Below are 26,941 nucleotides of genomic sequence, written 5' to 3'. Positions count from 1 at the left end.
GAGAATGTATGAAGGAGTGTATGGGGAATGTATGGAGGAATGCATTAAGGAGTGTACGGGAGAATGTATGGAGGAGTGTACGGGGAATGTATGGAGGAGTGTACGGGAGAATGTATGGAGGAATGTATGGAGGAGTGAACGGGGGAATGTATGGAGGAATGTACGGGGGAATGTATGGAGGAGTGTACGGGGGAATGTATGGAGGAATGTATGGAGGAGTGTACGGGAGAATGTATGGAGGAGTGTACGGGAGAATGTATGGAGGAATGTATGGAGGAGTGTACGGGGGAATGTATGCAGGAATGTATGGAGGAGTGTACAGGGGAATGTATGGAGGAGTGTACGGGGGAATGTATGCAGGAATGTATGGGGGAGTGTACGGGGGAATGTATGGAGGAATATATGGAGGAGTATACGGGGGGAATGTATGGAGGAATGTACGGGGGAACGTATGGAGGAGTGTACGGGGGAATGTATGGACGAGTGTACGGGGGAATGTATGGAGGGATGTACAGGGGAATGTATGGAGGAATGTACGGAGGAACGTATGGAGGAGTGTACGGGGGAATGTATGGAGGAGTGTACGGGGGAATGTATGGAGGAGTTTACAGGGGGAATGTATGGAGGAGTTTACAGGGGGAATGTATGGAGGAGTATACGGGGGGAATGTATGGAGGAATGTACGGGGGAATGTATTGAGGAATATATGGAGGAGTATACGGGGAATGTATGGAGGAGTATAGAGGGGGAATGTATGGAGGAGTATACGGGGGAATGTATGGAGGAGTGTATGGGGGGGAATGTATGGAGGAGTATATTGGGGGAATGTATGGAGGAGTGTATGGGGGGAATGCATAGGGGGAATATATGGAAGAGTATACGGGGGGAATGTATGGAGGAGTATACGGGAGAATGTATGAAGGAGTGTATGGGGAATGTATGGAGGAATGCATTAAGGAGTGTACGGGAGAATGTATGGAGGAGTGTACGGGGAATGTATGGAGGAATGTATGGAGGAGTGTACGGGAGAATGTATGGAGGAATGTATGGAGGAGTGAACGGGGGAATGTATGGAGGAGTGAACGGGGGAATGTATGGAGGAGTGTACGGGAGAATGTATGGAGGAATGTATGGAGGAGTGTACGGGGGAATGTATGGAGGAGTGTACGGGGGAATGTATGCAGGAATGTATGGGAGAATGTATGGAGGAATGTATGGTGGAGTGTACGGGGGAATGTATGGAGGAGTGTACGGGGGAATGTATGGAGGAATGTACGGGGGAATGTATGGAGGAATGTACAGGGGAATGTATGGAGGAGTATACCGGGGGAATGTATGGAGGAGTGTACGGGGGAATGTATGGAGGAGTATACGGGGGGAATGTATGGAGGAATATACGGGGGAATGTATGGAGGAATATATGGGGGAATGTATGGAGGAGTATACAGGGGGAATGTATGGAGGAGTATACGGGGGGAATGTATGGAGGAGTGTACGGGGGGAATGTATGGAGGAGTGTACGGGGGAATGTATGGAGGAGTTTACAGGGGGAATGCATGGAGGAATGTATGGGGGAATGTATTGAGGAATATATGGAGGAGTATACGGGGAATGTATGGAGGAGTATACAGGGGGAATGTATGGAGGAGTATATGGGGGGAATGTATGGAGGAGTGTATGGGGGGAATGTATGGGGGGAATATATGGAGGAGTATACGGGGGGAATGTATGGAGGAGTATACGGGGGGAATGTATGGAGGAGTATACGGGGGGAATGTATGGAGGAGTGTATGGGGGGAATGTATAGGACCCTGAGCAACAAAGGCATCAAATCCAGATCACAGCGTTAGTGGTGCTTATCATGTATAATTAACCTAATAGATCTTATCCTCCAGTCACCTCCAGAGCTGCACTCATCTGCAGTTACATGTTACATGTATTATCCTCCAGAGCTGCACCCAATATTGTGCAGTTACATTATGTCTTTTCCCCCACTCACATCCAAAGCTGCACTCACTATTCTGCTGTTACAACATGAATTATCCTCCAGAATTGCACTCACTATCCTGTAGTTACATCATGTCTTATTGCTGCAGAGGGGCCACGGAGTCATTGTGCATGCTGCAGAGGGGCCACAGAGTCATTGTGTATGCTGCAGAGGGGCCGCAGAGTCATTGTGCATTCTGCAGAGGGGCCACAGAGTCATTGTGCATGCTGCAGAGGGGCCACGGAGTCATTGTGCATGCTGCAGAGGGGCCGCAGAGTCATTGTGCATGCTGCAGAGGGGCCACGGAGTCATTGTGCATGCTGCAGAGGGGCCACGGAGTCATTGTGCATGCTGCAGAGGGCCACAGAGTCATTGTGCATGCTGCAGAGGGGCCACGGAGTCATTGTGCATGCTGCAGAGGGCCACAGAGTCATTGTGCATGCTGCAGAGGGGCCACAGAGTCATTGTGCATGCTGCAGAGGGGCCACGGAGTCATTGTGCATGCTGCAGAGGGGCCACGGAGTCATTGTGCATGCTGCAGAGGGGCCACGGAGTCATTGTGCATGCTGCAGAGGGCCACAGAGTCATTGTGCATGCTGCAGAGGGCCACAGAGTCATCGTGCATGCTGCAGAGGGCCACAGAGTCATCGTGCATGCTGCAGCGGGGCCACAGAGTGATTGTGCATGCTGCAGAGGGCCACAGAGTCATTGTGCATGCTGTAGAGGGGCCACAGAGTCATTGCATGGTGCTATAGGGGCCATAAGGGCTTGTTTGGGGGGGGGGGAGAGGAGGCACAGGTGCCTTGTGGATCGTTCTCTTTGTGTGGGGCTGCTGCACTTTTCTTACAGTAGTAGGTTGCACAGATCTTAAGTAGATTGTCAGCTCTTCAGGTCGGCATCATGGCGGCTGCTATGGGTACATGGAAGCTATGGACTCTGCCCACAGGTACTAGCCTTATGTCAATCTGCAGGTATATGTGCCCCCCACATGGCACTCTGCAGGTATATGTGCCCCCTACATGGCACTCTGCAGGTATATGTGCCACCTACATGGCACTCTGCAGGTATATGTGCCCCCCACATGGCACTCTGCAGGTATATGTGCCCCCCACTCTTCCGACCCCTGCAAGGTGACATAGGGTGGGGACAGTGTGCGGTGAATATCACCCGGCAGGGCGTCTCCCCCCCCCCCTCCTCCGTCCCCTCTAATTATAACTCCCTGTAAGCTGAGCTCTTCTCCTCCAGATAAAGGCATCTTCACAGACAGAGCAGCAGCCAATGAGCAGGTGACCGGCCTGATGACATCACTGTGACATAATTCACGCCTCTCCGCTGCGGCCAATAGGACGGCTCCTGCTATTATATATTGGGAGATTTGAGAAGGAAAAGACGGGTCACCCTGAAGTTTGCTCAGTCTCTACAGCAGGTAAAGTTTCTTCTTATCCCTTTCCCTGCAAGGGTCCTCCCACCCCTTCACTACCCAGGAGAATACAGGCCCTGAAGGGGCATTTATCACATGACCCCTAGGAAATGCCCCTGCAGATCTAGTGAGCACCCCCCCCCCCCCAATTTAGCTGTAACCCCAACATTGCAGAGTTAACTCTGCTTCTTACCTCTGCACCAACACTAACCCCAAACTGCAGAGCCTCCTGTAACTTAGCACTATCCTTTGCACTGGACCCAGCTTTAACCCCCTGCAGCCAACATTGCACCCAACATGAGCCCCTGCAGCCAACATTACACCCAACATGAGCCCCTGCAGCCAACATTACACCCAACATGAGCCCCTGCAGCCAACATTACACCCAACATGAGCCCCTGCAGCCAACATTACACTCAACATGAGCACCTGCAGCCAACATTACACTCAACATGAGCCCCTGCAGCCAACATTACACTCAACATGAGCCCCTGTAGCCAACATTACACCCAACATGAGCCCCTGCAGCCAACATTACACCCAACATGAGCCCCTGCAGCTCACATTACACCCAACATGAGCCCCTGCAGCCAACATTACACTCAACATGAGCCCAACAGATCTAGAATGTTGGCTGCAGGGGCTCCTGTTGGGTGCAATACCCAACATGAGCCGCTGCAGCCAACATTACACCCAACATGAGCCCCTGCAGCCAACATTACACTCAACATGAGCCCCTACAGCCAACATTACACCCAACATTACAGCCAACATGAGCCCCTACAGCCAACATTACAGCCAACATGAGCCCCTGCAGCCAACATTGCACCCAACATGAGCCCCTGCAGCCAACATTGCACCCAACATTAGCCCCTGCAGCCAACATTGCACCCAACATGAGCCCCTGCAGCCAACATTGCACCCAACATGAGCCCCTGCAACCAACATTGCACCCAACATGAGCCCCTGCAGCTAACATTGCACCCAACAGGAGCCCCTGCAGCCAACATTACACCAAACATGAGCCCCTGCAGCTAACATTACACCCAACATGAGCCCCTGCAGCTAACATTACACCCAACATGAGCCCAACAGATCTAGAATGTTGGCTGCAGGGGCTCCTGTAGGGTGTAATGTTGGCTGCAGGGGCTCCTGTTGGGTGAAATACACAACAGGAGCCCCTGCAGCCAACATTACACCCAACATGAGCCCCTGCAGCTAACATTACACCCAACAGGAGCCTCTGCAGCCAACATTGCACCCAACAGGAGCCCCTGTAGCCAACATTGCACCCAACAGGAGCCCCTGCAGCCAACATTACACCCAACATGAGCCCAACAGATCTAGAATGTTGGCTGCAGGGGCTCCTGTTGGGTGTAATGTTGGCTAAAGGGGCTCCTGTTGGGTGCAATACCCAACATGAGCCCCTGCAGCCAACATTACACCCAACATGAGCCCCTGTAGCCAACATTGCACCCAACATGAGCCCCTACAGCCAACATTACACCCAACATGAGCCCAACAGATCTAGGTTTTCAGGCAGATTCATACATCTGGGCCATTGCGCCAATGTCAGACACGTCCTCCCTTACCTTTTCATGAATTTTTGGAAATCGCGTTTCCTAATATGGCACCTCTCACCTCTGGATACGTTGAGCCAAGAGAAAAAGGTAAGGAAGAATGAGTCTGTATATCCAGTAGGACAGTGTTTCCCAACCAGGGTGCCTACAGCTGTTGCAAAACTACATCTCCCAGCATGCCCGGACAGCCAACGGCTGTCCGGGCATGCTGGGAGTTGTAGTTTTGCAACAGCTGGAGGCACCCTGTTGGGAAACATTAAAGCAGAATGACATGTCTGTGATGCAGCCACCCAACTCTGCTTTATCAGATGCAACAGCTTCAATGCAGGATCACAACATAAGACTGGGAATTGCCAAAGTATTCACCCCCTGCTGCAGAGCATTCACTCCTTTCTGCAGAGAATTCACCCCCTGCTGCAGAACATTCACTCCTTGTAGACTATGTTCAGCTTAGGATAGGAGATGTCTTCTCCATGTCTCTGCTGTCTCTTATGAGATGGGAAAGTTTACTAGTTGGGACAGCGCCTACCCTCCTCCCCCCCCTTCCTTTTGCTGTTTACTACCGTCTGACTACCCCCCCCCCCTCCACATACCCTACCCCTGGCACCATCGCCTCCTGCCCATCTCATGTCAGCAGCTGCCACCACCTGTCAGTGCCTGCCGATCTATATATACTCAGAATGTGCTGTCACTGCACTGATAGATTGTCACTTGTGGGGTCACTCACGCACCGGGTGACATACTACACCCCCACTGCTACATAATATGACCCTCCGGCTACTACAAAGAGTCAACAAGGCTTTCACGTCCACCACTTGTGCAGCTGCTAGGAGGGGGGCTCCGGCAGCATGGGGTCCGTTCACTGATAGGGACACATAAGCAGACCCTAATACTGGGGACCACTGTAGATCCAGCCAGCAGGTTCCTCCTTAAACTCATTGTTTACTTCCGCAGGTCCAGCCCGATCTCTCACCATGCCTTTCGGAAACACCCACAACAACTTCAAGCTGAAATTCACCCCTGAGGAGGAGTTCCCCGACCTCACCAAGCACAACAACCACATGGCCAAAGTCCTGACTCTGGACATCTACAAGAAGCTCCGTGAAAGGCAGACACCAAGTGGCTTCACCGTGGACGATGCAATCCAGACCGGTGTGGACAACCCAGGTAAGTGCACCAGATTAGGGTCATTACATGTTCTAGGCACTAAACCAGGGGCCATCACACGTCCTGTGCACCACACAAGTAGGCCATCCTATGTCTTCTGCATTAGACCAGGGGCCACCACAGTCCTGTGAACCAGACAAGGAGGCCATCCTATGTCTTCTGCATTAGACCAGGGGCCACCACAGTCCTGTGAACCAGACAAGGAGGCCATCCTATGTCTTCTGCATTAGACCAGGGGCCACCACAGTCCTGTGAACCAGACAAGGAGGCCATGCCATGACTTCTCCGATAGAATGGGTAATCACATGTCCTGTGCACCACACCAGGGGGAATCATGTGTCCTGCACACCAGACAAGGAGGGCATCCTTTGTCTTCTGCACTAGACTGGGGACATCACCTGTCCTGTGCACCAGACAGGGAGGCTATCCCATAGCATTTGCACTAGACTTGGGCATCACATATCCTGTGAACTGCACATTGAGGGCATTACATGTCCTGTGCACCAGACTGGGGGGCATCACACATCCCGTGAACTGAACATGGGGGGCATTAGGATATTGCAATCACTGCACTGCATTGCAAGTCTACTCCTTTACTGATGATGTTTCTGTAGAAATCTTTTCTGATAGAAGTTCTGCAGCAGTCATGAGGGTCTCAACCCAGAGAACAGGGACCAACCAGGGCCACTAGTCCCAGGACCCTTAGAAATACCTTGTACTGCTCTAAAGTTCCATTAGGTCTTCTACTCCGGTCACATCCAGAGCTGTAGTCTTGATGGTTTATTCTCAGGCTGTGGTACTCTAGGGGAGCTATTGTCATCACAGGGCTAATGAACACCAGGTTCATCTTTGGTTGTCAGTGGAGACAAGATGGCTGCAGCCACAATATTAGATAGAATGTCCATGTGCACATTCCAGTGAGTTATCTTCTAGGATGATGGGAAATAGCATTACGACAGTATTCCCCAATCTGCGTTTCTTCAGCTGTTGCAAAACGTCAACCCCCATCATTCACTGACATTGTTGCAACAGCTGGAGAGCCACTGGTTGGGGGTGGGGGGGCTGGGCACTTATTCACAGGATACGGGTAAAATCTTTATCTAGGGACTGTCCTGGACAAACCCCCAAACAAACTAGTGCCCCCCAGCCCAGCTGATCAGCATGGGTGCTGCAGAGACATCTGACTCCTCTTTTTCCTCCTCTTTTCTTTAGGACACCCCTACATCATGACTGTCGGCTGTGTTGCCGGAGATGAAGAATCCTACGATGTTTTCAGGGAGCTGTTTGACCCAGTCATCGAGGATCGTCACAATGGCTACAAGCCCACAGACAAGCACAAGACTGACCTCAACCATCAGAACCTGAAGGTAAGGAAGGGAATGGAAAAGCATGGTGACCCCATATACCCAAGGCTCCTATAATTGATAACCTACAACGAACCATCTCCAGGGGCCACAAACTCATGCAGTTGCTTGTTTTCGCAGGGAGGTGATGATCTGGACCCAAACTACGTCCTGAGTAGCCGTGTGAGAACCGGCCGTAGCATCAAGGGATACACCCTGCCCCCCCACTGCAGCCGTGGTGAGCGTCGTGCCATTGAGAACCTGTCCATCAAGGGTAAGTAGCCATAATCAGGTGTCTTTATATGTCCCTGAAGGTAACACGTGGCCTCCAGTGTAGTTAAACCCATCTGTCTCTCTTTTCAGCTCTCAGCAGCTTGACAGGAGAATTCAAGGGCAAGTACTACCCCCTGAAGGACATGACCGATGCCGAGCAGGACCAGCTCATCGCTGACCACTTCCTGTTTGACAAGCCCGTGTCTCCTCTGCTGCTGGCTGCTGGCATGGCTCGTGACTGGCCCGATGCCCGCGGTATCTGGTACGTGACTCCCCAATCTAGCTGGGATACAATCCAGGTCATTTAATAGGTGCCAAGAGACTTTCAGGGGCCGCTCATAGTCACACCAACCCATAAAGTTTCCAGTAACATCATAGACACGGCACAAGGACATTGTGACCTTGTTCTGGGCGTCTGTGAGCAGTTGTCTACTCTATATATCATAAAGCATTGTCCTTGTCATCCTTCATGGGCGGCACCACAAGATTTCAGAAGCTTCCCCCGCGGGTACGGATAGTGACCGCTGAAGGCTTCTTTCTTCTCTTCCAGGCACAACGACAACAAGACTTTCCTGGTCTGGGTGAATGAGGAGGACCACTTGAGAGTCATTTCCATGCAGCACGGTGGTAACATGAAGGAAGTCTTCCAGCGCTTCTGTGTTGGTCTGACAAAGGTAAAAGCTGCCTGGACCGCCACTCCCATTCTCCTCCAAACATATCTGTGGCTTCTGTTCTCACCTTTGTTCATCCCACACAGATTGAAGAGATCTTCAAGGCTGCCGGCCATCCCTTCAGCTGGAACGAGCATCTTGGTTACGTCTTGACCTGCCCATCCAACTTGGGCACAGGTCTTAGAGGTGGTGTCCATGTAAAACTCCCCAACCTCAGCAAGCACGCCAAATTTGAGGAGATCCTGACCAGACTCCGTCTACAGAAGAGAGGAACTGGTGAGTATGGTCCATGCAACTACTCTACAGCTGCCCTTAAAGGGGTATTCTGGCCAAATACATCTTATCCCCTATCCAAAGTATAGGGGATAAGTTGTCTGATGGTGGGGGGCCCACCGCTGGGGACCCCGATCTCTGTGCAACACCCACCTTCTATGCGGGGCTGTGTCTCCAGTCTCGGAAACCTCTTTGTTTCCGGGTCTGGAGATGTGACGTCACACTGTGCCCCCTCCATTCATGTCTATGGGAGGGGGCGTGATGACAGTCACGCCCCATCCCATAGACCTGAATGGAGGGGGCGTGGTGTGACCTCACATCTACAGTCCATGAAACAAAGAGGTTTCCGAGACTGGAGACGCAACCCCGCATAGAATGTGGGTGCTGCACGAAGATCGCGGGGAGTCCCAGCGGCGGGCCCCCCGCGATCAGACATCTTATCCCCTATCCTTTGGATAGGAGATAAGATGAATTTGGCCGGAATACCCCTTTAATAACACATAGGAGATGAGGCAATAATCCATGAATAATCCGCCACAAGTCAGGTTCGTACAGTGGACATGGGGCCTCATGAGACATGTTTACATAAAGTAGATGGGGCCACGTACAGTTCTCCAGGAGCCAACTCCATGGTGACATGACATGGAACCATAGTTCAACCTAAATGAGGACTCAATATGGAGCATCCACAGGGGGTAAATATGTAGTAGAGAGGAACACATACAAGATCCTATAAACTTTAGTCAGGGGTGATGCATGAAGCTCAGGGTTGGTCATGTCCAGCACTCAAACCTCGGGGCTCTCTCTTCCACAGGTGGAGTAGACACCGCTGCAGTTGGTGGCACCTTCGACATTTCCAACGCTGATAGACTGGGCTTCTCTGAGGTGGAGCAGGTCCAGATGGTGGTTGATGGTGTGAAGCTGATGGTCGAGATGGAGAAGAAGCTGGAGAAGTCAGGAACTATTGATGACTTGATACCAGCCCAGAAGTAGAGCGCGCAATAGAGACAGAGCCTTACAGGTCCCCTCAGAGCCACCAATAGAGGGGAGCCCCAGAGACCCCATTAAGATCTTTAGAGGTTGGACGATACATCATTGTGGGGAGCCGTTAGAAATGAGGGAGAGATGATGAACAAGAGAAGAAATCAGCGGCAGGAGCAGCTTGTGTACGGCTCACATCCTGATGGTTTCATTGTATATATTGTTGAACACCAGGTTCCCCCCATTTACTTCTGTGTCCCCGATATCATCCGAAGACAATAAAGGAGAATTTAACCTCTGATTCCTCTATGCATTATTTAAAGTGTTCAAGAATGAAAGCGAGAGAAGGTACAAAGTACCAGTAAGAATGGATTAAACAGGTAGAGGGGTGAACTATACAAGTGTGATGGTCCATTACACGCCTAGTGGGGTATGATATACCAGTGTAATGGTCCATTACATGCCTAGTGGGGTACAATATACCAATGTGATGGTCCATTACACACCTAGTGGAGTACAATACACCAATGTGATGGTCCATTACACACCTAGTGAGGTACAATATACCAGTGTGATGGTCCATTACACGCCTAGTGGGGTACAATATACCAGTGTAATGGTCCATTACATGCCTAGTGGGGTACAAAACAGTGTGATGGTCCATCACATGCCTAGTGAGCTACAATATACCAGTGTGATGGTCCATTACATGCCTAGTGGGGTACAATATACCAGTGTGATGGTCCATTACATGCCTAGTGGGGTACAAAACACCAGTGTGACGGTCCATTACATGCCTAGTTGGGTACAATATACCAGTGTAATGGTCCATTACATGCCTAGTGGGGTACAATATACCAGTGTGATGGTCCATTACACACCTAGTGGGGTATAATATACCAGTGTGATGGTCCATTACACACCTAGTGGGGTACAATTTACCAGTGTAATGGTCCATTATACACCTAGTGAGGTACAATATACCAGTGAGATGGTCCATTATACAGGTAGAAAGGTACAATATACCAGTGAGATGTTCCATTATACATGTAGGGGCACAATATACCAGTGAGATGTTCCATTATACATGTAGGGGCACAATATACCAGTGAGATGGTCCATTATACAGGTAGAGGGATACAATATACCAGTGAGATGGTCCATTATACAGGTAGAGGGGTACAATATACCAGTGTGATGGTGCATTATGACCTAGAGAGGTAAACTATATCAACCTGGCGGTGAAATATACAGGTGGGGTGCGCTATACCAATATTATATTACTATGCCAATATGATGGCTGTAAATAACACATTGGGATACACTCAGCCGTAACGGACTCACAGTAGGGTAATAAATAAAGATAGTCGAACCAGAGCTTATTTGAGCAGGACTAATACTCCAGAATTAAAAAATGTAACATTTATTGGATATCCTTAAAATACAGTCAAAAAGCCCTCAAAACACAGATGTGTAAACAAGATAAAAAAACAAATAATAATCACACAATAAACCACAACAAACACCAAGGATGCTTAGACATAATACGCTAACTCTAATGCAACCCCCAGTGTAATGTTGAGACCCCCAACAGAGCAGCTCCTGTTACAGAGTTACAGCCTCCCGACGTGTTTCCCACCTAATAATGGGGTTCATCAGGATCAAAAACATTCTATACAGAACAAATAACATGGTTATACATTTTGTAAACCAGACCACCAAGCAGAAATAGGGATATATGATACCACAGGACTATATATGGACCACTTCTGTTTGGTCTTTGTCCCCTGATGACCCTCATTACTAGAATGCATGGGAAACACATCGGGAACTGTTTTGTTGGGGTTCCCAGTTTGTGATTGTTTTATTTTTGCATATTGCAAAAACTTTTTGACTACCGTATATTCTTAAGGATGTCCAATTAATCGGCGTTTTCCAACCAGGGTGCCTCATGCTGTTGCAAAACTGCAACTACCAGCATGCCCGGACAGCCTTTGGCTTTCGGGGCATGCTGGAAGTTGTAGTTTTGCAACAGCTGGAGGCAGACTGGTTGAGAAACACTGAAGTAAATGTCTGCTCCAGACTGCAAAGTAGACAAGACACCACACACAATTGGGTTTCATAGGGTGATTTTAATAAATAGTCTTGGGGGTACACTGTCGGGGAGGAGGGTTCACTGCTGACAGTCTACACTACTAGCGTGTGTGCTGGGTACATGACACCGCCTGCACTCTGCTTTCTAGACTCGGCACTGTGGGTGTGTGAGGAGAACGGGCTGAATTCCCCCCCCCCCCCCAAAAAAAAAGAAGACCCATTCTGAACACTGTCATAATGTTAGACTGCCCCCCTCATCACCGGATGACGTCTGAGGGTGTTACTCGTTGCTGCGATGGTGCCAGTAGACTACTGTCAGACCACCCCGCAGAGAAATAAGGAGCTGATACCAACAATTTAGTGCAGGTTCCCATGCGGAAAAAAATACAGCAGCTCCAAGGCAACACCTACGCAGTGTCGGATAAATCCGTGCAGCTGTGAGGCTTAGATGGTGTCGGGGTTTGGGGGCCTTGTTGCATTGATGAGGATTTGATGAGAGGGCAGTACAGCAGTATTGTCTGTGGGACTTAAATGGTGTCAGGAGGGATTGGCTGCAGTGATGAAAATGCAGAATAGCAGTATTGAGTGTATGGTTTAGATGGTGTCAGGGACTGGCTGCAGAGATGAGAATGCATTCAGCAAGATCAGTATGGAGTTTAAATGGTTCCATGGACTAGTTGCAGTAATATAGTTGACGAATGACAGTATTAGTATGGGGATTAGATGGTGCCGGGGACTAGCAGTAGTGACGAGGATGTAGTGTAGCAGCATCAGATATAGGGTTTAGATGGTGCCAGAGGACTTAACGCAGTGAAGATGAGAATGCAGAGCAGCAGTATTGGCATGGAGCTTAGCACGGAGCTTAGATGGTGCTGAAGACAGGCTGCAGTTACAAGGATGCATTATTGGCATGGGGATTAGATGGTGTTGAGGAATGGCTGTAGTAATAAGATGCAGTGCAGCAGTATTGGTATGGGGATGAGAGGGTGTCGGGGACAAGCTGTAGTGATGAGGATGCAGTGTAGTAAACATCAGATGTGGGATTTACATGGTGTCAGAGGAATTGATGCAGTGAAGAGGAGGAAGCATGACAGCAGGATTGGCATGAAACTTAGATGGTTCCATGGACTGGCTGCGGGGATGAGGATGCCAGCTACATGGTGACAGAGGACTTGATGCATTGAGGATAGGGATGCAAGGCAGCAGTGTAGGCATGGAGCTTAGATGGTGTAATGGGCCGCTAGACTGTAGTGAAGAGGATGCAGTATTGGTGTGACTGTCTGCAGTTATCAAGTTGCAGTTCAGTTGTATTGGTAGGTGGCTAAGATGGTGCCAGGACTAGCTGTAGTGATGAAAATGTCGTGTAGCAGCATCAGATGTAGAATTTAGATGGTACCAGAAGACTTCATTCAGTAATGATGAGGTTGCAGAGCTGCAGCATGGGGTGTGGAGTCAAGATGGAGCCGGGACAGGCTGCAGTAATAAGGATGCAGTGTAGCAGTGTTGGCACAAAGCTTAGATAGTGTCTGGTACTAGGTGCAGGGACAAGGATGCAGTGCAGAAGTATTAGTATGGTGTGAGGATGCAGATCAGCATCATCAGATGTGCGGTTTAAATGGTGCCAGAAGACTTAGAGCCATGATGGGGGTGCAGTGTAGCAGTGCAGGGTGTGGGGGGTTTTAGATGGTGCCAATGGCTTTGATGCAGTGATGCAGTATTTTGGGTGGGTTTGATTGATTCCAGGGGTCTTCCTGCAGTGATGATGAGGTTCCAGTGCTGCAGTATTGTGTGTAGGGTTTGGATAATTCCGCAGGTCTCGTTGCAGTGATGATGAGGTCCCAGTGTGCTGCAGTATTTTGGGTGGGCTTGGTTGATTCTGGGGGTCTTGTTGCAGTGATGATGAGGTCCCAATGTGCTGCAGTATTTTGGGTGGGCTTGGTTGATTCTGGGGGTCTTGTTGCAGTGATGATGAGGTCCCAGTGTGCTGCAGTATTTTGGGTGGGCTTGGTTGATTCTGGGGGTCTCGTTGCAGTGATGAGGTCCCAGTGTGCTGCAGTATTTTGGGTGGGCTTGGTTGATTCTGGGGGTCTCGTTGCAGTGATGAGGTCCCAGTGTGCTGCAGTATTTTGGGTGGGCTTGGTTGATTCTGGGGGTCTCGTTGCAGTGATGAGGTCCCAGTGTGCTGCAGTATTTTGGGTGGGCTTGGTTGATTCTGGGGGTCTTGTTGCAGTGATGATGAGGTCCCAGTGTGCTGCAGTATTTTGAGTGGGCTTGGTTGATTCTGGGGGTCTTGCTGCAGTGATCTTCTCTGTGCTTACCATAATTTAATAAGTGGGCGCACAACGTTGGGCTCTACCATTATTGATGGGTTTTAAAGTAGGGCGGCAACAATAGGACACCTCCCCCCCCCTACAGTCTTTAAAAAGTACAGGAATCTGCGTGACCTGCACAAATATATTATATATACAAAGACCTAGATGACGAGCAACCTATGAGTAAGAGCGGCAGCGCAGGGGGAGGGGCCTCCGATCCATCAGGAGGTGAGGGAATTTTATAAGATACACACCTGGAGGACACAGACTGGTTAATACACGGTGTGTACGTCATGATGGGGGTGGGGCCTGTGACGTGGCTGGGGGGCATCATGAAACTCATTAACATAGCACATATGTTGAAAAGGGGGGGAGCTTATATAATGTCCATCATCAGAATGGGTGGAGTCAGAGATGGGGCAAGAATTTAAGGACATGACCCAGTCAGGAAGGAAAGTGTTAATATTATAAGGTCAGGGATCCAGCATTGTATCTGTCCACACTGCGCAGGACCCCAAGTAAAAATGACCGCCCCCTCCCCATGTGATGTCACAGCTCTCCGTCTCACGAGTGGGCATGGCACATCCAAAAAGGGGCGTGTCTTATGGGCGGAGTGGACGTGCTCCTTCCTCTTGCGCCACAGACCAATCCCTAAAGATGTGGCAATCCAGATAAGGAGGTGTCCGTCATAAAGGCACAGCATCCCAATGGTAAAGAGGGTGTGGCTGCCCAGGACTAGGCATGGTTGGCCCCCAATGGGGCTTGTCCCAGCTTTAAAAAGCTACAGCAGCATCCTAATGGATTTCCACAGAACGTATATATCTATATATATCCCCTTCTTAAAGTCCCAGTGTCCCAACAGTGACAAGTGGGCGGAGCTTGCCTGGTAAGGGCTGCGGTCTTCCCACTGGGTAAGATTCACTGGGAGCAGTCGAGGGGGCTGGCGAATTCAAGGGGGGGGCGCGGATGGATTTCGTCACATCCCTGGAAGGTCCGAGCAGGCTGGAGTGGGTCGACGCTTTATACCAAGGTATATAGCTACTGCAGAAAGAAAAAAAAAAAGAGAGAAGTGAGAGGGAAAAGGAGGGAGAACTACCCTGCATGACACAATGGATGAGACTTATCTGCTAACCCTGGTGAATAATCGAGACTGACCAGCCACCTCCTGACACTACTACCATGTACAAATGGATGATGATGGGAGTGATACACTGTGTGATAGGGAGATTAGAGTGTGAGCTCCTGGGTCAGGGATGATAGGAGTAATACGTAATATATACATTATCATGCTATATACAAGACAGGAATGAAGGACGCAGTACTGACCTTGTGACCGCAGGTCTCCAGACTCTCTCAGATTCGTCTGTGACCCTAAAAATAATAGCCAGCTGTTACCATGATGTATCAGACAGAATGAAGTGAGCGATCTCCTGCTCTACAGCGCTGCCCTTTTATTGTTTATAATGGTGTGTGGAGAAATGGTAAATGTAGAAGTGTGATGGTGCAAAGAGGTGGTGAGGAGGTGTGATGGTGCAGAGAGGTGGTGAGGAGGTGTGATGGTGCAGTGAGGTGGTGAGGAGGTGTGATGGTGCAGAGAGGTGGTGAGGAGGTGTGATGGTGCAGAGAGGTGGTGAGGAGGTGTGATGGTGCAGAGAGGTGGTGAGGAGGTGTGATGGTGCAGAGAGGTGGTGAGGAGGTGTGATGGTGCAGTGAGGTGGTGAGGAGGTGTGATGGTGCAGAGTGGTGGTGAGGAGGTGTGATGGTGCAGAGAGGTGGTGAGGAGGTGTGATGGTGCAGAGAGGTGGTGAGGAGGTGTGATGGTGCAGAGAGGTGGTGAGGAGGTGTGATGGTGCAGAGAGGTGGTGAGGAGGTGTGATGGTGCAGAGAGGAGGTGTGATGGTGCAGAGAGGAGGTGTGATGGTGCAGAGAGGTGGTGAGGAGGTGTGATGGTGCAGTGAGGTGGTGAGGAGGTGTGATGGTGCAGTGAGGTGGTGAGGAGGTGTGATGGTGCAGAGAGGTGGTGAGGAGGTGTGATGGTGCAGAGAGGTGGTGAGGAGGTGTGATGGTGCAGAGAGGTGGTGAGGAGGTGTGATGGTCCAGTGAGGAGGTGTGATGGTGCAGAGAAGTGCTGAGGAGGTGTGATGGTGCAGTGAGGGGGTGTGTTGATGCAGGGGGGTGGTGAGGAGGTGTGATGTGCAGAGAGGTGGTGAGGAGGTGTGAGGGTGCAGTGAGGAGGTGTGATGGTGCAGAGAGGAGGTGTGATGGTGCAGAGTGGTGGTGAGGAGGTGTGATGGTGCAGAGTGGTGGTGAGGAGGTGTGATGGTGCAGAGTGGTGGTGAGGAGGTGTGATGGTGCAGAGAGGTGGTGAGGAGGTGTGATGGTGCAGAGAGGTGGTGAGGAGGTGTGATGGTGCAGAGAGGAGGTGTGATGGTGCAGAGAGGTGGTGAGGAGGTGTGATGGTGCAGAGAGGTGGTGAGGAGGTGTGATGGTGCAGAGAGGTGGTGAGGAGGTGTGATGGTGCAGAGAGGTGGTGAGGAGGTGTGATGGTGCAGAGAGGTGGTGAGGAGGTGTGATGGTCCAGTGAGGAGGTGTGATGGTGCAGAGAAGTGCTGAGGAAGTGTGATGGTGCAGTGAGGGGGTGTGTTGATGCAGGGAGGTGGTGAGGAGGTGTGATGGTGCAGAGAGGTGGTGAGGAGGTGTGATGGTGCAGTGAGGAGGTGTGATGGTGCAGAGAGGTGCGATGGTGCAGAGAGGTGCTGAGGAGGTGTGATGGTGCAGTGAGGGTGTGTGTTGGTGCAGTGAGGAGGTGTGATGGTGCAGAGAGGTGGTGAGGAGGTGTGATGGTGCAGAGACGTGGTGAGGAGGTGTGATGGTGCAGAGACGTGGTGAGGAGGTGTGATGGTGCAGAAACGTGGTGAGGAGGTGTGATGGTGCAGAGACGTGGTGAGTAGGTGTGATGGTGCAGAGTGGTGGTGAGGAGGTGTGATGGTACAGTGAGGAGGTGTGATGGTGCAGTGAGGAGGTGTGATGGTGCAGTGAGGAGGTGTGATGGTGCAGAGAGGTGGTGAGGAGGTGTGATGGTGCAGAGACGTGGTGAGGAGGTGTGATGGTGCAGAGACGTGGTGAGGAGGTGTGATGGTGCAGAGAGTTGGTGAGGAGGTGTGATGGTGCAGAGAGGAGGTGTGATGGTGCAGTGAGGAGGTGTGATGGTGCAGTGAGGAGGTGTGATGGTGCAGTGAGGAGGTGTGATGGTGCAGTGAGGAGGTGTGATGGTGCAGAGAGGTGGTGAGGAGGTGTGATGGAGCAGAGAGGTGGTGAGGAGGTGTGATGGAGCAGAGAGGTGGTGAGGAGGTGTGATGGTGCAGAGAGGTGGGGAGGAGGTGTGATGGTGCAGAGAGGTGGGGAGGAGGTGTGATGGTGCAGAGAGGTGGGGAGGAGGTGTGATGGTGCAGAGAGGTGGGGAGGAGGTGTGATGGTGCAGAGAGGTGGTGAGAAGGTGTGATGGTGCAGAGAGGTGGTGAGGAGGTGTGATGGTGCAGAGAGGTGGGGAGGAGGTGTGATGGAGCAGAGAGGTGGTGAGGAGGTGTGATGGAGCAGTGAGGAGGTGTGATGGTGCAGTGAGGAGGTGTGATGGTGCAGAGAGGTGGTGAGGAGGTGTGATGGTGCAGAGAGGTGGGGAGAAGGTGTGATGGTGCAGAGAGGTGGGGAGGAGGTGTGATGGTGCAGAGAGGTGGGGAGGAGGTGTGATGGTGCAGAGAGGTGGTGAGGAGGTGTGATGGTGCAGTGAGGAGTTGTGATGGTGCAGAGAGGTGGTGAGGAGGTGTGATGGTGCAGTGAGGAGTTGTGATGGTGCAGAGAGGTGGTGAGGAGTTGTGATGGTGCAGAGAGGTGGTGAGGAGTTGTGATGGTGCAGAGAGGTGGTGAGGAGTTGTGATGGTGCAGAGAGGTGGTGAGGAGTTGTGATGGTGCAGAGAGGTGGTGAGGAGTTGTGATGGTGCAGAGAGGTGGTGAGGAGGTGTGATGGTGCAGAGAGGTGGTGAGGAGGTGTGATGGTGCAGAGAGGTGGGGAGGACGTGTGATGGTGCAGAGAGGTGGTGAAGAGGTGTGATGGTGCACTGAGGAGGTCTGATGGTGCAGAGAGGTGGTGAGGAGGTGTGATGTTGCAGTGAGGAGGTGTGATGGTGCAGAGAGGTGGTGTGATGGTGCAGAGAGGTGGTGAGGAGGTGTGATGGTGTAGAGAGGTGGTGAGGAGGTGTGATGTTGCAGTGAGGAGATGTGATGGTGCAGTGAGGAGGTGTGATGGTGCAGAAAGGTGGTGAGGAGGTGTAATGGTGCAGAGAGGTGGGGAGGAGGTGTGATGGTGCAGAGAGGTGGGGAGGAGGTGTGATGGTGCAGAGAGGTGGTGAGGAGGTGTAATGGTGCAGAGAGGTGGGGAGGAGGTGTGATGGTGCAGAGAGGTGGGGAGGAGGTGTGATGGTGCATAGAGGTGGGGAGGAGGTGTGATGGTGCAGAGAGGTGGTGAGGAGGTGTGATGGTGCAGAGAGGTGGTGAGGAGGTGTGATGGTGCAGAGTGGTGGTGAGGAGGTGTGATGGTGCAGAGATGTGGTAAAGAGGTGTAATGGTCACTATATAGATAAGCTGGACATCACACTGTGGCAGGACAATGGCGTTCCTCCCACACAAGCCTCACCCACTGCTACTGGTTAATAGAGGGACAGGAGACACTTACTGATCTTGCTGTCCTGAGGGAGAGACACTCCAGACACACAGCGGTGAGATGCCTGTCTCTTAGAGGGGTCAAGAGCGACCCTGGAGAGAAAGTCAGAAAGAGAAAGACAAAGAAAGACAAAGGGGAGAGGGAGAAAAAAAAACATGAGAAGACGGGTGAAAGGAAAGGAAGAAGGCAGAAAGGGGAGAAATGACCATTCCAGACCACCAATATCCTACATTGATCAATAATGTGGTCTGCTTGTTCTCTAAGTCCCAATTGTAGACAAACATGATGTAACTAAATAACCACATAGACATTGAGTAAACATCCACAGTGCAGGGAGAAAAGATAACACTATTCTGGAGATCAAGGATAGGGGATAGGTTAGTTTAGAATACTTGTTTCAGCCCAGGACTCCAAACCACAAATATTTTTCCTCTATCCTTTTGTTGATTTCCTTGTGTTTTTTTCTTCTTCAAGGCTTTATGGGGTCGACCAGTTGCCCATAGCAAACCAATCAGATCATTTCTTTCATTTTTCAGTGGCTTTTTCAAAAGTGAAAGAAGTGATCTGGTTGCTATGGGCACAGATTTTGATCTCTTCATTTATTAGGTAAAGCCCCTGTCATTCCTGCACTTCACCTCTCACCCCCTTCGCTAATACTTCAACATTTCACTAAAACTTCATCTACATTTCTCCCTGCACTGTGGATGTTTACTCAGTAAAAAGGACATGAATGGTACAATTGTGACTTAAGAGACGAAATCCAGGGAATTCACCTGCTTTTTGTTGTAGCTGTGACTGACAGCGTCGGATACACAATACTGATAAGTTTACACACCCAGGGTAGGATTAGTACATTTCTTGAAAATACGAAAGATCCTGTAAAACTTGACTGGTAAATGTTAGATTATTGGTCATCACTATGTCCGCCCCTGTCCATTGCGACATCACAAAGTGGTCACAGCTTTCCACCCCGGAATGTTCCTGATTATATATACACAGGGTACTGAAGGGTCTGTATGTAAACCTGTATCTGACCACAGCTGGGGGGGGGGGGGTGTGTGTGTGTAAACCTATAGGCACATCAGTGCCTGACTACAGCGGAGGGGGGGTTTAAACTTTTAGGATCACCTGACCGTGACCATAACCCATAACTGGGGTGGGGGTGAAAACTTTTAGGATCACCAGTACCTGACCATAAATGGGGTGTGTGTGTAAACTTTTAGGATCACCTGTACCTGACCATAACTGGGGGGTGTGTGTAAACTTTTAGGATCACCTGTACCTGACCATAACTGGGGGGGGGGGGGGGTGTAAACTTTTAGGATCACCTGTACCTGACCATAACTTGGGGGTGTAAACTTTTAGGATCACCTGTACCTGACCATAACTGGGGGGTGTAAACTTTTAGGATCACCAGTACCTGACCATAACTGGGGGGGGGGGGGGGGGGGGCGGGGTGTGTGTGTAAACTTTTAGGATCACCTGTACCTGACCATAACTGGGGGGGTGTAAACTTTTAGGATCACCTGTACCTGACCATAGCTGGGGGGTGTAAACTTTTAGGATCACCTGTACCTGACCATAACTGGGGGGGTGTAAACTTTTAGGATCACCTGTACCTGACCATAGCTGGGGGGTGTAAACTTTTAGGATCACCAGTACCTGACCATAACTGGGGGGTGTAAACTTTTAGGATCACCTGTACCTGACCATAACTGGGGGTGTGTGTGTGTGTGTGTAAACTTTTAGGATCACCTGTACCTGACCATAACTGGGGGGTGTAAACTTTTAGGATCACCTATACCTGACCATAACTGGGGGGGGGGGGGGGGGTGTAAACTTTTAGGATCACCTGTACCTGACCATAACTGGGGGGTGTAAACTTATAGTCAGACCTGTATCGGCCCACAGCTGGGGGGTGTAAACTTATAGGCCCATCTGCATCTAACCATAGTACCAGGAAGGGGGGTGTAAACGTATGGACACACCTGTACCCAGCTGGGTGGGAGTGGGAGTGGAGACTGAAGCATACCTGTACTGGGGTGTAGACTTATGGGACCACAGAAAGGGGGGGTGGTTTAACTGGCTGGAAGATGTGGCCCCAATAATGCTCCCATCATGCTCTGCCCCAATATACCTCCGTATCAGTGTTTCCCAAACAGTGCGTCTCCAGTTCTTGCAAAACTACAACTCCCAGCATGCCCGGACAGCCAAAGGCTGCTGGGAGTTGTAGTTTTGCAACAGCTGGAAACACACTTTTTGGAAAACACTGCTCTATCTACCCTCCCCCCCCCCCCCCCCCCCAGCCAGTAGGGGTATTTCGGTCTCCGGGGCCCCTCCACATTCTCACTCACCTGCGGGTCAGTTTGGAGGTCAGCTTGCTGAACAGGTTGGAGGTGGCTCGGGACCGGCTCTGGTTTAACCCTTCATGAGGGTGTGTGGGGGAGCTGGGAGGTGGGTTCTGACCCCTCCTATCTCGGACATGGCCGCCATGGAAAGTGCTGCGGACATTGGATCCTCGGGAGAGGCAGCTGCGCTCTGCGATGCTCTGTGTTGAGGGCGATGGTGCAGGCGGGCGAGAGGGAGTGGAGCTGAGCGAGAAGAGGGAGACGGCGGTCAGTAGGGAGATGACGATTAATAGGGAGAAGGTGGTCAGAAGGGGATGGCGGTCGGTCAGTAGGGAAATGGCGGTCAGTAGGGAAATGGCGGTCAGAAGGGAAATGGCGATCAAGTAAGGAAATGGCAGTCAAGTAGGGGGATGGCGGTCAAGTAGGGGGATGGCGGTCAAGTAGGGGGATGGCGGTCAAGTAGGGGGATGGCGGTCAAGTAGGGGGATGGCGGTCAAGTAGGGGGATGGCGGTCAGTAGGGGGATGGCGGTCAGTAGGGGGATGGCGGTCAGTAGGGGGATGGCGGTCAGTAGGGGGATGGCGGTCAGTAGGGGGATGGTGGTCACCCATCAGGTCCCCCCCAACTTACCTGTTCTCCTTTCCGTTATGGAGCAGGGAATGGCGCTCTGAGGCATGGCGATCGGTGCACACGTACGTGTTCCTGCGGCCCATCACACCTGGAGGAGTGTTCATCTGACGGACAGACAATAGAAATTACCACACGAAAAACTGCACTGACCTTCTCACAGCTGACGGTTTGTTACAGTGTGGGGTAGATTTGTCAAAACCTGTGCAGACGAAAAGTTAACCAGTTGCCCATAGCAACCAATCAAATCGCTGCTTTCATTTTTTAGAGGCCTTTATTAAAATGAAACTATTCATCTAAATGGTTGCTATGGGCAACTGGTCAACTTTTCCTCTGCCCAGGTTCTGATAAATTTCCCCCATTGTATCCGATTTAGACAATAATCTAACAATAAGCTCGAGTCTGATTGGTTGTTCTAAGAGACATTGGGGGAGATTAAATCAAAACCTGTGCAGAGGAAAAGTTGCCGAGTTGCCCATAGCAACCAATCAGATCGCTTCTTTCATTTTGCAGAGGCCTTGTTAAAAATGAAAAATGCGATCTGATTAGTTGCTATGGGCAACAGGGCAATATTTTTCTTTTCACATGTTCTAATAAATCCCCCATTAACACTTTATTTCCCATTGTGTCACAGCCATAGTCATTTACCACCCCTCAATCCAGGTTAATACTTCGCAGAGCCCAATATGGAAGTTACACCCCAGATCTGACTCCCCGCCCCACCGATCATAAAGGAATCGGTCATGTGCTCACAGTTGTGGGTGGGGCCTCTTTGCGTGGCTCTGGAATTTCCGCCTTGTTCGGGTTGTGGGCATGGCTAACCATAGGGCTGGAGGGAGGGGGAGGCCGGCTACCCCCACCCACAGATCCACTGCCCCTCCTGGGGGTAAGACGTTCCCCAACTGCACCATCATCCACTGCCCCAGGAGGACTGCGCTTGGCTTGAGAGGGAGTGGGTGCTGGACCACCTGTGGGGGAGAGAGGACATCATCACAGAAGTGTCAGCGTGTCATCATCCTGTCCCCCAAGTGTCATCATCCTGTCCCCCAAGTGTCATCATCCTGTCCCCCAAGTGTCATCATCCTGTCCCCCAAGTGTCATCATCCTGTCCCCCAAGTGTCATCATCCTGTCCCCCAAGTGTCATCATCCTGTCCCCCAAGTGTCATCATCCTGTCCCCCAAGTGTCATCATCCTGTCCCCCAAGTGTCCTCCTCCTGTACCCCCAAGTGTCCTCCTCCTGTACCCCCAAGTGTCCTCCTCCTGTACCCCCAAGTGTCATCATCCTGTACCCCCAAGTGTTATTATCCTGTACCCCCAAGTGTCATTATCCTGTACCCCAAGTGTTATCATTCTGTACCCCAAGTTTTATTATCCTGTACCCCAAGTGTCATCATCCTGTACCCCAAGTGTTATTATCCTGTACTCCAAGTGTCATCATCCTGTACCCCAAGTGTCATCATCCTGTACCCAAAGTGTCCATCATCCTGTACCCCAAGTGTCATCATCCTGTACCCCAAGTGTCATCATCCTGTACCCCAAGTGTCATTATCCTGTACCCCAAGTTTTATTATCCTGTACCCCAAGTGTCATCATCCTGTACCCCAAGTGTCCTGCGCCATCCAACACCCCTGTGGGTACTCACAAAAATCGCTGTGCCTCCTCTGCCTCTGGTACCCTCGCTGGTTCTTGCTGTGGGTTGATGATGACTTGGTGGCACCATTGGTGACATCTGAGGTGACTCTGCTCCGAGATAGGGACAGTGTGCTGTCAGAGCGAGACTCCCCTCCTTCATTCTGCAGACAGGGAAGATGTCAGTCTCTCTAACCTGGTACCAGTGGGTAACATCAGCATGGCACAGTGTCTGGACTTACCTCGGCCTTCCGCCCTAGCAGCAGGTAAGTCGCCATAACTTCATTGTACTTATTAGAGTTTAAAGCGTCTTTAATCTCCTCCCTGGAATATCCCATCTCCAGCATGATCTCTGAGGAGGAGAACAAAGAGACACCTTTAAGACTTACACACAGTTTAAAGGGATATTCCAGGAAAAAACTTTTTTTTATATATATCAACTGGCTCCAGAAAGTTAAACAGATTTGTAAATTACTTCTATTAAAAAATCTTAATCCTTTCAGTACTTATGAGCTTCTGAAGTTAAGGTGGTTCTTTTCTGTCTAAATCCTCTCTGATGACACCTGTCTCGGGAAACACCCAGTTTAGAAGAGGTTTGCTATGGGGATTTGCTTCTAAACTGGGCGTTTCCCGAGACAGGTGTCATCAGAGAGGATTTAGACAAAAAAAAGAACCACCTTAACTTCAGAAGCTCATAAGTACTGAAAGGATTAAGATTTTTTAATAGAAGTAATTTACAAATCTGTTTAACTTTCTGGAGCCAGTTGATATATATATATATATATATATATAAAAAGTTTTTTCCTGGAATACCCCTTTAAGATGTTCAAAGTACCCACACAAGGACCTGCGGCTCAGGAGACTTGGGGTCTAGATGATTAAAGGGGTACCCCGCTGCCCCAGTGTTTAGAAGATTTTGTTCTGAACGCTTGAAGTGGGCAGTGGGGGGTTGTCACATCACAGCCACGCCCCCTGTGATGTTTCATCACGCCACGCCCCCTCAATGCAAGTCTATGGGAGGGGGCGTGGCGTTGCCACGCCCCCTTCCAAAGACTTGCATTGAGGGGGCGTGGCATGATGTCACGAGGGGCGTGATCGTGACGTCCCAACCCGTCGCCCGCACCTAACATTCTAAATGAATGCCGGGTGCTGCACAGAAATCACGGGGGTCCCGACGGTGGGACCCCCACGATCAGACATCTTATCCCCTATGCTTTGGATAGGGGATAAGATATCTAGGGGCAGAGTACCACCTTAAGGCATTGGTCCAGAAACAGACTGGAGCCCCCTTAGATCCTGTGCCTGTGAAATTCCCATCATGTATTTGAAGAAATTATGTGATCGGAATCTGATGGGAGGAGTAGTCCGGGGCTATTATTGGCCATAGTCCTCACCAATTCGCTTGGGATCGGCATGGTCTTCCTCCGGCTCCTTGTATGGCTTCAGATCATCACTATCATACCCAATGTTCATCCATTTATCATTCATTATTTGCTAAAAAAAAGTAAGGAAAATAGAGTCAGGACATGGGCCCCTAAACTAAGAATGGGGTCGGAGGAGATGGATGGGTGGTCACCTCCAGGGTGCAGCGTTTGGTGGGGTTCAGCACCAGGAACCTGCGCAGGACACTCTCACAGTCTGTGCTCATGTAGAAGGGGACTCTGTATTTACCACGGAGGACGCGTTCTCTCAGCTCCTGATAAAGGGAAAAAAATATCACAGATTTGTCAGTTCTTAAAGGGGTACTCCGGTGGAAAAGAATTTTCTCAAATCAACTGGTGCCAGAAAGTTATACAGATTTGTAAATTACTTCTATTAAAAAAAATCTTAATCCTTCTAGTACTTATCGGCTGCTGTATGCTGCAGAGTAAGTTGTGTAGTTCTTTCCAGTCTGACCACAGTGCTCTCTGCTGACACCTCTGTCTATGTCAGGAACTGTCCAGAGCAGGAGGGGTTTGCTATGAGGATTTTCTCCTTTTCTGGACAGTTCCTGACACAGACAGAGGTGTCAGCATAGAGCACTGTGGTCACACTGGAAAGAAATACTGTATACAACTTCCTCTGGAGCATAAGATTAAAGGGGGTACTCCGGTGGAAAACTTTTTTTTAAATTTTTTTAATCAACTGGTGCCAGAAAGTTAAACAGATTTGTAAATTACTTCTATTAACAAATCTTAATCCTTCCAGTACTTATTAGCTGCTGTATACTACAGAGGAAATTATTTTCTTTTTGCAACACAGAGCTCTCTTCCGACATCACAAGCACAGTGCTCTCTGCTGACATCTCTGTCCATTTTGGGAACTGTCCAGAGCGGCATATGTTTGCTATAGGGATATAGTTCCTAAAATGGACAGCGATGTCAGCAGAGAGCACTGTGCTCATGATGTCAGCAGAGAGCACTGTGCTCGTGATGTCAGCAGAGAGCACTGTGTTCCAAAAAGAAAAGAATTTCCTCGGCAGTATTCAGCAGCTAATAAGTACTGGAATGATTAAGATTTTTTAATTGAAGTAATTTACAAATCTGTTTAACTTTCTGGCACCAGTTGATTAAAAACAAAAAACAAAAACATAATTAAAAAAAAGGTTTTCCACCGGAGTACCCCTTTAAGACTTTTAAAACAGAAGTCATTTACAAAACAGTATTCAATATTACGGTCTTTCTGGCACCAGTTGATATGAAAATAAAATGTGGTTTCCACTGGAGTACCCCTTTAATTCATCAAGATCAATGAGGGAGATTTATCAATGCATTCCTGCTACTTTTTTTGGCTGTAACTTGGCGCATTTATTTTGCAGAGATGAGTATTTGCGCAAACATTTTGCGCCCTTTCAAAATAGACAACGTTTAGCAGACGTGACTGTAAAATGCAGTGACATCATGACCAACGCAGCCAGCGTTCAGAACAGAACAAAATGTTCCAAACGCAGGGGCAGCAGAGTATCCCTTTAATTTAGCGAATGTATGCCAAAAACAAAGTAAAAAACAAAAAGGCTGTGAAGTGGCTGCACACAGACACATATTGATAAATCTCCCCCAATGTCTCTGGAGTCGCACCCCAGGAGACCAACAAGCAGCGGCAAAAGGAACCACACCCCTATAACTGACAAGTGGCACCCTAGAACGGGCACCCCCAGGTTCTCAAATGCTCTCTAGCAAACTTCAGACGGGCTCGGACATGTACTGGCACTGCATGATTTGAGTCCCTGGTGGCGTAGTCTGTTACTGATGGTAGCCTTTGTTATTTTGGTCCCAGCTCTCTGCAGGTCATTCACTAGGTCCCCCGTGTAGTTCTGGGAGCCCCATTCCGGGAGACTAACAGCATCATAGGAGTCAGACCATAAAAAACAGCGATCAGCAACAATGAGCAGCGTCCCAGGATTTGTATACTTTATACCAGTGTTTCCCAACCAGGGTACCTCCAGCTGTTGCCAAACAACAGCTGGAGGCACCCTGGTTTGGGAACACTGCTTTATACAATATATTCACAAAGTCTTCAGATCCTTCTACATTTTCACAT

The 26,941-nt window shown here is 50.0% G+C and overlaps 2 protein-coding genes across 4 annotated transcripts in view; one reads left to right on the top strand and one right to left on the bottom strand.

The window, feature by feature from the left end:
- The first annotated feature begins 3,338 nt into the window (after window positions 1-3,338).
- CKM (creatine kinase, M-type) lies at window positions 3,339-9,976 on the top strand. Its single transcript, XM_056538707.1, has 8 exons — window positions 3,339-3,413; window positions 5,942-6,154; window positions 7,367-7,521; window positions 7,639-7,771; window positions 7,861-8,032; window positions 8,321-8,444; window positions 8,528-8,717; window positions 9,529-9,976. Exons 2-8 carry the CDS (start codon window positions 5,962-5,964, stop codon window positions 9,705-9,707), a joined length of 1,146 nt encoding a protein of 381 aa, XP_056394682.1. The 5' UTR covers window positions 3,339-3,413; window positions 5,942-5,961; the 3' UTR covers window positions 9,708-9,976.
- A 1,831-nt stretch (window positions 9,977-11,807) lies between these two features.
- Window positions 11,808-26,941, bottom strand: part of MARK4 (microtubule affinity regulating kinase 4) — a 61,694-nt gene continuing 46,560 nt past the window's right edge. For 2 of the 3 annotated variants that reach the window (XM_056538414.1, XM_056538416.1), the window contains 9 exons: window positions 24,999-25,118; window positions 24,817-24,916; window positions 23,665-23,774; window positions 23,436-23,586; window positions 22,546-22,760; window positions 21,796-21,899; window positions 21,173-21,409; window positions 15,428-15,472; window positions 11,808-15,142 (listed from right to left, as the gene is read on the bottom strand). In XM_056538414.1, coding sequence (XP_056394389.1) covers window positions 14,941-15,142; window positions 15,428-15,472; window positions 21,173-21,409; window positions 21,796-21,899; window positions 22,546-22,760; window positions 23,436-23,586; window positions 23,665-23,774; window positions 24,817-24,916; window positions 24,999-25,118 — 1,284 coding nt within the window. In that variant the 3' untranslated portion in view covers window positions 11,808-14,940. Of the gene's footprint in view, window positions 15,143-15,427; window positions 15,473-18,830; window positions 18,911-21,172; window positions 21,410-21,795; window positions 21,900-22,545; window positions 22,761-23,435; window positions 23,587-23,664; window positions 23,775-24,816; window positions 24,917-24,998; window positions 25,119-26,941 lie in introns of all 3 variants that reach the window. The other variant, XM_056538415.1, reaches the window with a different exon arrangement.

Source organism: Hyla sarda, chromosome 9 (genome assembly GCF_029499605.1).
Source record: "Hyla sarda isolate aHylSar1 chromosome 9, aHylSar1.hap1, whole genome shotgun sequence".
NCBI lineage: Eukaryota > Metazoa > Chordata > Amphibia > Anura > Hylidae > Hyla > Hyla sarda.
Note: the sequence above shows the minus strand (reverse complement) of the source record. Positions and strands in the feature narration are given on the sequence as shown.

Excerpts from the sequence above, each read along its gene's own strand:
- CKM (XM_056538707.1), top strand. The coding sequence starts at position 5,962 with ATGCCTTTCGGAAACACCCACAACAACTTCAAGCTGAAATTCACCCCT. Across the intron at positions 6,155-7,366 it reads GACCGGTGTGGACAACCCAG|GACACCCCTACATCATGACT; the intron begins GTAAGTGCACCA and ends TCTTTTCTTTAG. Across the intron at positions 8,718-9,528 it reads TCTACAGAAGAGAGGAACTG|GTGGAGTAGACACCGCTGCA; the intron begins GTGAGTATGGTC and ends TCTCTTCCACAG.